This window comes from Thalassophryne amazonica, chromosome 20 (assembly GCF_902500255.1).
Source record: "Thalassophryne amazonica chromosome 20, fThaAma1.1, whole genome shotgun sequence".
Classification (NCBI taxonomy): domain Eukaryota; kingdom Metazoa; phylum Chordata; class Actinopteri; order Batrachoidiformes; family Batrachoididae; genus Thalassophryne; species Thalassophryne amazonica.
In genome coordinates, this window is record NC_047122.1 from 2,320,342 (window position 1) to 2,332,940 (window position 12,599).

General features: G+C 41.4%; 1 protein-coding gene across 1 annotated transcript in view; it reads right to left on the reverse strand.

Annotated features, from left to right (window-relative positions):
* Window positions 1-12,599, reverse strand: part of top2b (DNA topoisomerase II beta) — a 215,899-nt gene that overhangs the window by 48,419 nt on the left and 154,881 nt on the right. Inside the window, exons 8-18 of the mRNA XM_034161467.1 lie at window positions 8,771-8,944; window positions 8,539-8,640; window positions 8,308-8,445; window positions 8,058-8,196; window positions 7,261-7,418; window positions 6,337-6,462; window positions 6,106-6,216; window positions 5,872-5,977; window positions 5,680-5,789; window positions 2,102-2,194; window positions 1,803-1,917 (exon numbers count right to left, since the gene is read on the reverse strand). Of these exons, the coding sequence (XP_034017358.1) occupies window positions 1,803-1,917; window positions 2,102-2,194; window positions 5,680-5,789; window positions 5,872-5,977; window positions 6,106-6,216; window positions 6,337-6,462; window positions 7,261-7,418; window positions 8,058-8,196; window positions 8,308-8,445; window positions 8,539-8,640; window positions 8,771-8,944 (1,372 nt within the window). The remainder of the gene's footprint in view (window positions 1-1,802; window positions 1,918-2,101; window positions 2,195-5,679; window positions 5,790-5,871; window positions 5,978-6,105; window positions 6,217-6,336; window positions 6,463-7,260; window positions 7,419-8,057; window positions 8,197-8,307; window positions 8,446-8,538; window positions 8,641-8,770; window positions 8,945-12,599) is intronic.

The following is a 12,599-nucleotide window of genomic DNA, read 5'->3' on the forward strand; positions in this document are numbered from 1 at the left end:
CCAGCTGGTTCAGAACGCTGCCGCCAGACTTCTGACACGTAGCAGAAGGTCTGAACATATCACACCCATTTTGGCATCTTTGCACTGGCTCCCTGTCTCTGTGAGAGCAGATTTTAAGGTTTTGTTATTGACTTATAAGGTTGTTCATGGACTGGCGCCATCTTATCTGCGTGATCTGGTGGAACTCTACGTGCCGACCCGGGCTTTGCGGTCGCAGGATGCGGGACGTCTCTGTGTTCCCAGGGTGAAGAAGAAGTCAGCAGATCAAAGAGCCTTTTCGTATTGTGCACCCACCATGTGGAACAGTCTTCCTGCGTCTGTGAGGCAGTCTGAGTCTGTGGACATTTTTAAGTCAAGACTCAAAACCTATTTTTATTCTCTTTCTTATGGATAGTTTCTATTTTTGTTTTATTCTTTTACTTCTGTTTTTATTTATGTATTTGAATTTTTTATTCATTTTTAATTATTTATTCAATTTTATGTTGACTTGTTTTATGTAAGGCGCCTTGAGACGGCTTTTGCTGTGATTTGGCGCATTATAAGCTAATTAAATTAAATTAAATTATTTTAAAAGGTTTCCAATTTTGGTGGAAAATCAAGGGTTGTCCCGCCACTTTATTCTGCTTATATAGTCATAATTTTAATAATAACAAATGTGTGATTTTTGGTATATATGCCACTCCAGCGTATAAGTTGCAGGACCTCCCAAACTATAAAAAAAAAAAAAAGTGGTGTATACCCTGGACCTATCTCTAATTAATGACAAGCTATGCAATTAATTAGTCTAAATGAATCGCATTCATGATTTGTTTTGTAAATATCACCCTTTAATTGCAAGGCACAAATACGAGGCTCTTAGAAATGCAAAGAGAGATACTGATACCCTGGGGTCTTGCTAGTGCAGTTGAACATAGGGGGCCCCTATGCTGTGATTTGGAAACACAAAGCCTTTAATCTGTAAAGTAAACCATAAATTTTTGAAAGTAACTGCAGCTACAAACACAGGAGGAACTGTGGATTACTCAATTAATTTTTTATTGTATTTTTTTTATTTATTTATTTAGTATTCATGCATCCACCAGCAAACATCACAATATTAGACACCTAGTCAATATTTAGTCACCTTTCTTTAATGTAAATATTTTTCTTTTTCTTTACTACTGTACAACTTCTGCTGCTGCAACAAGTGATTTTCACCACTGTGGGATAATAAAGTTTATCTTATTTTACTCAGATGAAGAGAGAGGCTTTCACCTGTGCATTGCACCTTCACTCTGAGCTACAGCCCAAAGCACGTGAAGGTGGAATATTGGTGCCGATGATCAGTTGACCCCTACTATAAAAACAAACTCTGCCGTCTATGAACTTTGCAAAAATGGTGCACCATGAACATACTGAGCATGATTTATTGCTGCACTACAAAATGCACAGCCAAGAACACAACTTAAGCTTCTAACTGGCTAATGGTGGACTGGATATAGCTTCATCTTATTGTGGACGCATTTTTCATGAAAAGTTAATGGAGTCGTTCAATAGACCAAAATACACTGCGGCAAAGTGCACATTATACATCTCTATACAACGGCACAAATAAACCGTGTCACGTGACATATAATCCACCAATCAAATGACAACGATCTACTGGGTGTAATTTGTGAATGCAGACTTTATAAAGTACCAGATGAGATGAGTTTGTTGCTACATACAGCAGGATACATTCACTGTGCAGATTCTCAGTGGATACTCACATGTTCAGATTTTTATCTACCATCTGCAAAGCCAAATTAAGTTTCTATACAAACCGTCAACTAAGGATGGAATGGATCGCTCGTTGTCCGAGTTGGAGAACAGAATCAGCTCTTTGTTGATGAAGTCGTTATAGGACAGGTACCTGGCCTGATTTCCATATAGGTATTGCTGGAAAAAAAAAATTAAGAAAAATTTGGTAAAATGTTTCATTAGGGTGAAATCACACAAACTACCTCACAGTCACAGTCAGATTCATATTTGAACAGAGTTGGTAACATTTGCCACAATGAGAGCAGCGTGCTCATTAAACCCCCAAACCTCCTGCCTCTCACCACCCTCACTCTGGACAAACCTCAGGTAGGCCGTGCATCCTCCTCTGGCGCCTGTCCTCCATGAAGTTAGTCAGCCACTCCTTCCTGTCATCGGTCTTCTTTTTACTGAACGCCTGCAAAACAAAAAAACTTTAAACTCACTCATTCATTCAGATATTGGATGTTGCACAGGCTGTATAAGTCCTGGACAAACAAGCTCAAACATTGCTGCTCTGGGCATCACCATATTGGTAGCATCACCTATAACATGGCCAACCCATAAATGAGTAAAGAGGTGGAGCAAATGAAGCTCCAACTCTTCACCATCTCAGAGTTACCAAACAAGCTAAGCTAACAAGCTAACCTGGGTTCTGGTGTTTATTAAATTGTGTCTGCGTGGACTGTGTGGAGGTTTTCATGACGGTTTGCTTTGGTGTGGTTAATAAAAATTATGACCCACTTATTCCATGACTAATTGTGGACTAACTGGACCAAACATCATCACGCTACCAATATCTGTTAAAGGAACCAGTGCTGTCAGTGTACAAAATTAAACACAAGAATTTCATTTGATGGAAATACTGCAGCACAGAGAACTAACCACACAACAAGCCAGATCATTATAGGTATTTATAATAAAATGCTCAGAAAGGACAAACATGGTTCTCCACAACAACTAGCAGCTGCGGCCAGTGGCCCTTGTGTGACCACGCCCCCAATTCCAAAACTTTAGTTTAAGATGTTTCAAGCAATAATGAGTTTAATAAAACAACAAACAACAACAAAAAAAACAGCCTCTGAACTTGTGGAGGAGGAAACTAGCTACAGAGAGACCAAAACCATTTTGATACCAGGCTATAAACATATTTATTTCTCCTCTAAATTTGGACATTTTAACATGGAATTCAATGGCAATCCACTCCCTTTTGGAGCCAGCCTCAAGGGGGCAGTCAAGGAACTGCAACTACAGGCTTCAGTTTTGACAGCCAAAGGTTACTGATGATGTAACAAGGCTCCATCCATCCATTTTCTAAACCTGCTTACTCCAATTAAGGGTCATGGGGAGATGGGCTGGGGCCTATCCCCAGTCATAGGGCATGAGGCAAGACACACCATGGACAGAATGTCAGTCTGTCTCAGGGCCAAGAAGACAAACCATTAGATGTAATTCTCCTTTTTCAGTGTACACATAATGGAAGTAATGTACTGCAATATAATATTTTTGTACGACTTGGACAAAACATCCCACACATTCTTTGACATTAACATGGCTGCAAGCAACTGAAAAGTTTTTGACTGAACATTTTCTGTGAGTGGACAGACTGTGTGGTGACGCTGCGAAGTCATCTAGGGGGGTCTGGGGGCATGCTCCCCCGGACATTTTGAAAAAAAAAAAAAAAGGTGCAATTTGGTGCATTCTGAGTGCAATTTGGACAGTTTTCCTTTGCCTAAAACAGTGCTTTTTGACTCTTATCATACTGCAAAAAATGACTAAAGTGTATTAATTTCATCACAATTTATTTACTATTTTGTATGACAGTATGTGTCCGTAATAAGTTACCATCCACAAATGGAATGACTGTCTGCAATAATTTAACTGACTATAATTTCTGCTTTCATTCTACACAATTAATCAAATCCTAAGTGCGTCTTACAAAATAAATAAATTATTAGAACTGTTATTCTATTACCTGGTAAAATAAATAATACAGTTAAAGACACTAAAAGACATGATAAGTATTGCCAATGAAAAGTCTTTTTCCCCGTTGTTGAAGCTTATCTCTTCTTCTGCCATGTAGGGCAAATGAAGTTCCTTCAAGTGGTATCCCACTTCCTTGGTCATAAACTCCCACACTTCTGGCAAGTACTGGTCATCAACCCTGTACATCTTCACCTCTCTCCAAAGACTTGGTGTGCGGATGGATGGCATGTGGCCGTAGACCTTCTCCACATTGAGTAGGTCCATGATACCTACATACTTCAGCACCTCAACCTGCAGTTCTACTGGCAGCAAGTCCATGGATGTTATTAGATAAAAAAAATGGAAGTCTATGGTGGCATTCTGCATTCTTGTTATCTGTGTGGCACTGCTGAGTTTTCTTTTTTAATGTTTTATTTAATTTGGAGATCACTTTTTGGGGGAAATTGTAAATATATTTAGGTATTGTAAATTAAGTGCAGTTGTATTTACTGTCAATTAAGAAACCACTGAAGATATGTGCACTGGGGTGGGATTTCACTCCCTTTCGAACGTTCTTGTTATTTTTTGATTTGCTTCTCTTTTGATCTTGTTTATTTTTTCATATGAGTGTAGAGGTACAGACAGTACAAAGAATCTTTGTTCATTTGATCTGCTTATATTGTGAACTACCATGATACTGGAATTGACAACTAAGTTCGAAATTAAAAAAAAAAAAATTGATTGATTGAACCACCAGACAAACTGAATTTTAAATAAAGTCTTGTGAAATACTGTCACCACAATCCAGCACTTTCAAATGCCACAAGTTTTAATATAAATGATAAAAATCATAACCAATGAACACTTTTACAGTATTAGCATTTTATTTTACTTCAAAATATATCTTGTCATTTTTGAATAGATTAAAGAGTAAAAACTTAATAAATCAGTTGTAAGTACTAAAAGCAGTTTATGGAGAAAGCAATGTAGCCAGAAGGTCGAGAGGGGGTTAGTGTTGACTTTTTAAGTACTTGAAAGACACTGGACTCATCGAGAGGATTTAGTACTGCTATAATGGACTGAAGCAGCAGGTGGCAGCAGTGTGATGCCATTAAGCACCGTAGAAGAAGAGAGGGGTAAGTTAGATTTCTTCACCGGGACACATGTTTGGAGAGGGGTGCATTTCATGTCAAAATAAAGCTATAAAGTGTAAAAACGGAAGGAAATCAATTGTAAGGCCTGAAAGGAGTTTCTGTAGGAAGTATTTTAGCAGTAAAGTCCAGTGAGAGGAGGAAATGTTGCCTTTTTAAATACTTGAAAGACACGGGACTCAATGAGAGGATTTAGGGTTGCTTTAACGGCCTGATACAGTAGGTGGCAGCAGTCCAAAAATAAGGATGCTGGCTGCCATTAAACGCCATAGAAGAAGAGAGTGAGTTTGATTTTCTCATAGGGACACCCGGTTTAATAGGAGCGCGTTTCGTGTCGAAATAAAGCCATAAAATTTTTTTTTTTTTAAGTTAGCGGTTTTATACGACGATATAAACGGAACATGGAAAAAAAAATTGAACGGAAATCCATAAACAGAGGTTTTGCTCACATGTTTACCTTCAGAAAGCAATGAGCGCGGTGACAGAGTCGCTGCCCAGAACACCACTGTGCACACGACCGCTTCCTGTAATGGTGGCCTCCGTATGGAATACATTTTAAAGCAAATTCTGTCCTTCTCTCCTGTTTTGTGTCGAAATGAAGCAATAAAATATTTTTTTCAGTTAGCGATTATAAATGACGGAATAAACGGAACCAGAAAATAAAAACTGACGGACATCCGTATACAGACGGAGATTTTGCAGCCATGCATTAAGCAGCACAACAACATCACCAACAGCACAACAGACATTAAAAAAGAGCTGTACAGAGCTGCAGTAGCACACTCACCAGAGTGATGGCAGCGTCATCTTCTGCACCGCTGTATCTGAAGGTGATGCGGTGTTTTTCCATGTCGGCAAAGTATTCCTTTGCCTCTTTGCTTGTGCTTGTGCCCAAACCTAGAACATGGATTTAACATTAATTAATAAAAGAAGGAAAATGGCAGCAGGAACCGTTTCTTGAAGCAGTCAATTAGCAAACCTTTGTAGTACTTGATATGCCAGGTTTTATAGTTCTCAGTTTGTTTCTTCCACTCGTCAAACTCAGGAATGCTGTAAAAGGAAACCTCTTGTTTGTTCTTGCTTGCCTGCACACAAGATATAAGCCCAGTGAAGCCCACGTGGTCTGTGCAGAGACCAGCAGTCCATAAGGTGCATGTACAACACTTCTTCACTGCTGTAATTAACTCACCGTCTTCATCCTGTCCACACTTACTTTGACAATGGGTGTGATGAACTCTTCCAGGAATGTGTGTTTGAGCAGAGAGGGCCAGTTGTGGTGGAAGAAGTTGATCAACAGACCTTTGATGTGGGAACCATCCTGATCCTGTGACACAAAGCCCCCCCACCAAAAACAACAACAACAACAAAAAAAACACTGAACAAATGCGGCTAAGCGGCCATAAATCTGACAAAGCTGTGGTTCTGTGTCTGCGAGGCGGGTTACCTGATCAGTCATGATCATAATCCTGCCGTAACGCAGAGACCTCAGTGACTCAGGATCATCGTAGCTCTTCTTATACTGGAGGCCGACAATTTTAATGATGTTGTTAATCTCAGCATTTTCCATGATCTGTTGTCAAGAAGGGAAATATTGAGAATAACCTTTTGATTTAACCACATTAGCTCTGAAATATGAACACGTACATTCATAATTTCCTTGTTCCAGGAGGTCAACTGACTTTTTTGTATTTATAATTAAAGTCCATTTATGTTCTTGTACTGTTTAGTGGGACCGCATGTAACTGAATGATTTGTGTTCCATTAGGACTTTAGAACAACTATACTAAATATATTCAGCTCCAGACAGCAACTGCTGTCTTCCTTTAATGAGTCAAAAAAAAGCTCTTGATTAAAGAGATTTTGCGGTTTTCAAGTTAAGTGGTCTTTGTGGGTCTGAAGGCTTTCTCAAACGATCTACAGTGCATAGATCACGTGCACTTGGAGTGTGTCCAGCTCCACATTGCTATTTACATACAGTGAAATTTGAGTGCAGAGTAGGATGCAGTGCACAAAGGCACTGTGCCTCACCACACCTGGTTTTAAGACCGGCACACTCATGGCTCCACAGGTGAGTGCATGTGGACTGCCACTGAAAGAATGCAAGTGCTGAGTGTGAAAACAAGAATGACACATGCACTGTGCACTGTTTAGTGTGAGGTGGAAGATCAGGCCCATCAAATTGGAACTTTCCCTCACATGCACCTGCCCTAACCTGACCCGCCTTTGCACTTGGGTCCAGTCCTGATTTACTTGTTGCAAAGTCCTAACTGCTTGTTTGGGTGTGTTTTTATTTCTGTTTGTGTAGTAGGTTGATGTGTTCCTGACTATGTTTCTTTTGGGATATACTTCAGCTATATTCATCAAATACCTGCTTGTGTGTCGCCTCTCGCACATTTAGGATTTTGCCTCTTAGCGGAAATACTCCGTAGCGATCGCGTCCTATGACCCCTAGTCCAGACACAGCCAGAGACTTTGCCGAGTCGCCCTCAGTGAGGATGAGCGTGCATTCAGAGGAGTGTTTTCCACCTAGCACATAAATAAACAACAAATAAGTTAACTCACATGAATGACTGTCTTGACTAAAGAGTGGCTGCCATTTAAAATAAGCATCAATATTCAAGTCCTAAAAAATTCTATTCTGCTAGTGCTTTGAATCACTTAAATATCATACTATGAAACAACTGCACTCATCGAGTCCTGCAATTCCTTATAGCTGAGAGAGAGAATAGCCAATAAAGGGCTGTGCATTTTTACAGCGTCTATAAAACGGATTGACCCCATCGGGCTCTTTCACATTTGAATTTGTTGACACCATTTCAAACACAAAAAGCAGTTAAGGCTTCTTGATAATAAAATTTAAATAATTCAAATGCTGCCATTACTTATGCAACCCATAATCTTGACTTTGATATTTTTCATTTAAATCAAGTTGCAGACATTTGCTTTCAGTATGAGGAGGATAATTTTTGCAATTTTAATATCGAAAAGCTACAATTACTTTTTGTGTTTGAAATGTCATCAACAAATTAAAATGTGAAAAAGCCTGAGGTGATGAATACTTTTTGTAGGTGCTGTATAATTCCAGCACAAGGACACTGCTGTGACATCATGAGCTGACAAGCTTCTTTTTCTACTTCTTAATGAGTGATCCCTTCGTTAACGCACCGGCGTCGTTGGCATCATCGAGTTTGGGGATGCCTTTGATCTTGCTGTATTTCACTGATGAGCACTTTTTGTTGAGCTGTGTCTGAGCTTTGAACTTCACCCAGTTGAGGATACTCTCAACAATCCCACAATTGGTTGCCTGTGGGGGATGACAGACAAGAACGCTCTCAGGAAATGCACAATTTCCTTAATTAAGAACAAACAAAAACACCAATCTGAAGCATTAAAAGTAAAGGAGAAATATCCTTACAGCCCTGATAAATTTGTCTGACAGAAGGCACTTGGACCCAAAGCTCTTGGTCTGCAGAGTCATGTTGTCCTTGGTCTGGGAGTCAAACGCAGGATTCTCAATCAGCGCGTTCACAAACACCCAGATATGGTTCTTTACCTGCAGCACAAATCATAGGATCGCCGTTTAAATTATAACAAACTGCCAGGTAACATGTGACTGAGGTGTTCCACAAATCCTTCATTAGTCCACCTGGAACGGTTTGACTGAGACTCCAGCCTTGTTCTTCTTCTTCACCACTTCAATAAGTTTGGCCACGATCTGGTCCACCACATACTCAATATGTCTGCCACCCTGAAACGTTCAAAGCACAGAAGACACATGTGTGATCTGGAGAATGATCAACAATCGTCCATCAGCACACAGACGCTTTTGTCAGGTGGTTTTTATATTTGCTGTAGCTGCTGGTGTTCAGACTGAATACCTTGGTGGTGGCGATGCTGTTCACAAAGCTGATTTGTTGAAATCCCTTCTCACTCATAGTGAGACAAACCTCCCACCGCTCGTTCACTGTCTCATTGACCACCTTCAGGGCCACGCCCGTCTCATCCAATTTGTCCTTCACATACAGATCCACATAGCTGCGAAAGCTGTTCACCTTTGTGGATAGAAAGAACTGACACATTCAACATTTCACATTTACAGGGTATCCATCAAGTATTCACAGCACTTCACTTTTTCCCACATTTTGTTATGTTACTTTATTTCAAAATGTAGTAAATTCTTTTCCCCCCATCATAAATTCACTCACAACACCCCATAATGACAACATGGAAAAAGTTTAGTTTTTTTTGTTTTGCTTTTGCAATTTTTAAAAAAAATGAAAAACTTGGAAATCACATGTACGAGGTCTGAGATGAAAAAAGCGGTCCTTTTTATTTTTTCAAAAAATAAATGGATTTGATTCATATGTTTTTACGTCAGACATGCTTGAACCCTCGTGCACATGCGTGAGTTTTTTCACGCATCGGTGACGTCATTCGCCTGTGGGCAGGCCTTGAGTGAGGAGTGCTCCACCCCGCCCGTCGGAATCTCTGTCTGAATAGCCGCTGCGGACGGCGCGCGTTGCTTTATCAACATTTTTTCTGGACCTGTGAGGGATATCCAAGTAGACACTATTCGAGAAATTAAGCTGGTTTTCGGTGAAAAGTTTAACGGCTGATGAGAGATTATGGGGTGTTTCTGTTGGTGTAAGGACTTCCCACGGAGCGGGACGTCGCACAGCGCTTCCAGGCGCCGTCGTCGGCCTGTTTCGACCTGAAAACATTCTGATTTAAGGCTTAATTCACCCAGGACGTCGTGAGAGAACAGAGAAGATTCAGAACAGGCCGCCATGAGGACTTTATGAGGACATTCCACTGTTTAAGGACATTTTGTAATGAAAGACGTGCGCGCAAATTCAGATCCGCCGAGTCGTCACGGAAACGACTCGGCGAATCTGTGTGCGCCGCGACAGGAAAAACACCTCCGTGTTGAAAACCATTTGTAAAATTCAGGCGGCTTTTGATGGCTTTCAACAAGTGACTAACTGAGAAATGTTCCAATTTGTCCGTTAAGGTTTCCAACAGAGGTGTTTTTCCTGTCGCGACCCCCCGCGGTCGGGTCCGGCCTGACATGCGACTCTGCCCGCACATTCTTTCATTACAAAATGTCCGTTAACAATGGAATGTCCGAATAAACTCCTCATGCCGACTTCTTCTGAAAGTTCTCTGTTCTCTGACGACTTACTGGGTCAACAGAGCCTGAAATGTGGAAGTTTTCAACTTGAAACGGCAACACGCTGCCGCCTCGAAGCACCGTGGGCCGTCCTTAAAGCGACACTACCAGACCAAAATCTCTCATCAGCCGTTAAAATTTTTACCGAAAACCAGCTGAATTTATCGAATGGTGTCCACTCAGTTGTGCCTTACAGTTTTTGAAAAAATTTTGATCAAACAAAGCAGCAGTCTTTGAGCCATTCCTAAGCAATGAAAAAACGACGAGAGGGTGGGCGACTCCTCACTCAAAGACTGCCCACAGGCGAATGACGTAACCGACAGGCGTGAAAAAACTCTCGCATGCCCACGAGGGTTCAAGCATGTCTGATGTAATCACACGTGATTCAAATCCATATGGTTTTTGAAAAAAATAAGGTCCGTTACTTTTATCACAGACCTCGTACATAAGTATTCACAGTCTTTGCTCAATACTTTGTTGATGCACCTTTGGCAGCAATTACAGCTTCAAGTCTTCTTGAATATGATGCCACAAGCTTGGTGCACCTATCTTTGTGCAATTTGGTCCATTCCTCTTTGCAGCACCTCTCAAGCGCCATCAGGTTGGAGCGTCGGTGCACAGCCATTTTCAGATCTCTCCAGAAATGTTCAATCGGATTCAGGTCTGGGCTCTGGCTGGACAACTCACGGACACTCCTTTGATATCTTGGCTGTGTGTTTAGGGTCACTGTCCTGCTGAAAGATGAACCGTCACTATAGTCTGAGGTCAAGAGTGCTCTGGAGCAGGTTTTCATCCAGGATATCTCTGTACATTGCCGCATTCATCTTTCCCTCAATCCTGACTAGTCTCCCAGTTCCTGCTGCTGAAAAACATCCCCACAGCATGATCTTGCCACCACCATGCTTCACTGTAGGGATGGTGCCTGGTTTCCTCCAAACATGATGCCAAAGAGTTCAAACTTTGTCTCATCAGAACAGAGAACTTTGTTTCTCCTGGTCAGAGTCCTTCAGGTGCCTTTTGTCAAACTCCAGGTGGGCTGCCATGTGCCTTTTACTAAGGAGTGGCTTCTGTCTTGCCACTCTACTATACAGGCCTGATTGGTGGATTGCTGCAGAGATGGCAGTCCTTGTGGAACATTTAAAAAACATTTAAAGACATCTGTTTTTAAAAGCTTTTTCTTAAATGTGTTTTATTTTACACTGTGTTCTATTCCTTGTACTTTTATGGTAGTGCTTTGAGATTTTCTTGTCAAATGTAAAGCGCTTCATAAATAAAAATTGTTATTATTCTGGAAGGTTCTCCTCTCTCCACAGAGGACCGCTGGAGCTCTGACAGAGTGATCATCAGGTTCTTGGACACCTCCCTGACTAAGGTCCTTCTCCCCCGATCGCTCAGTTTAGACAGGCGGCCAGCTCTAGGAAGAGTCCTAATGGATCCGAACGTCTTCCATTATGGATGATGGAGGCCACTGTGCTCATTGGGACCTTCAAAGCAGCAGAAATGTTTCTTCCCCGGATTTGTCCCTCGAGACAATCCTGTTTCGGAGGTCTACAGACTAGTGCTGGATTGAAAAAATCGAATTTAAATCAATTCTCATTTTAATTCCCACAGATCGATTCACACATCCCCAGATCAATTTTATATATGTGTGTGTGTCTGTATATATATACTCAACAAAAATATAAACGCAACACTTTTGGTTTTGCTCCCATTTTGTATGAGATGAACTCAAAGATCTAAAACTTTTTCCACATACACAATATCACCATTTCCCTCAAATATTGTTCACAAACCAGTTGAAATCTGTGATAGTGAGCACTTCTCCTTTGCTGAGAAAATCCATCCCACCTCACAGGTGTGCCATACCAAGATGCTGATTAGACACCATGATTAGTGCACAGGTGTGCCTTAGACTGCCCACAATAAAAGGCCACTCTGAAAGGTGCAGTTTTGTTTTATTGGGGGGGATACCAGTCAGTATCTGGTGTGACCACCATTTGCCTCATGCAGTGCAACACATCTCCTTCGCATCATCCGCGAAGAGAACACCTCTCCAACGTGCCAAATGCCAGCGAATGTGAGCATTTGCCCACTCAAGTCGGTTACGACGACAAACTGGAGTCAGGTCGAGACCACGATGAGGACGACAAGCATGCAGACGAGCTTCCCTGAGACGGTTTCTGACAGTTTGTGCAGAAATTCTTTGGTTATGCAAACCGATTGTTTCAGCAGCTGTCCGAGTGGCTGGTCTCAGACGATCTTGGAGGTGAACATGCTGGATGTGGAGGTCCTGGGCTGGTGTGGTTACACGTGGTCTGCGGTTGTGAGGCTGGTTGGATGTACTGCCAAATTCTCTGAAACGACTTTGGAGACGGCTTATGGTAGAGACATGAACATTCAATACACGAGCAACATCTCTGGTTGACATTCCTGCTGTCAGCATGCCAACTGCACGCTCCCTCAAATCTTGCGACATCTGTGGCATTGTGCTGTGTGATAAAACTGCACCTTTCAGAGTGGCCTTTTATTGTGGGCAG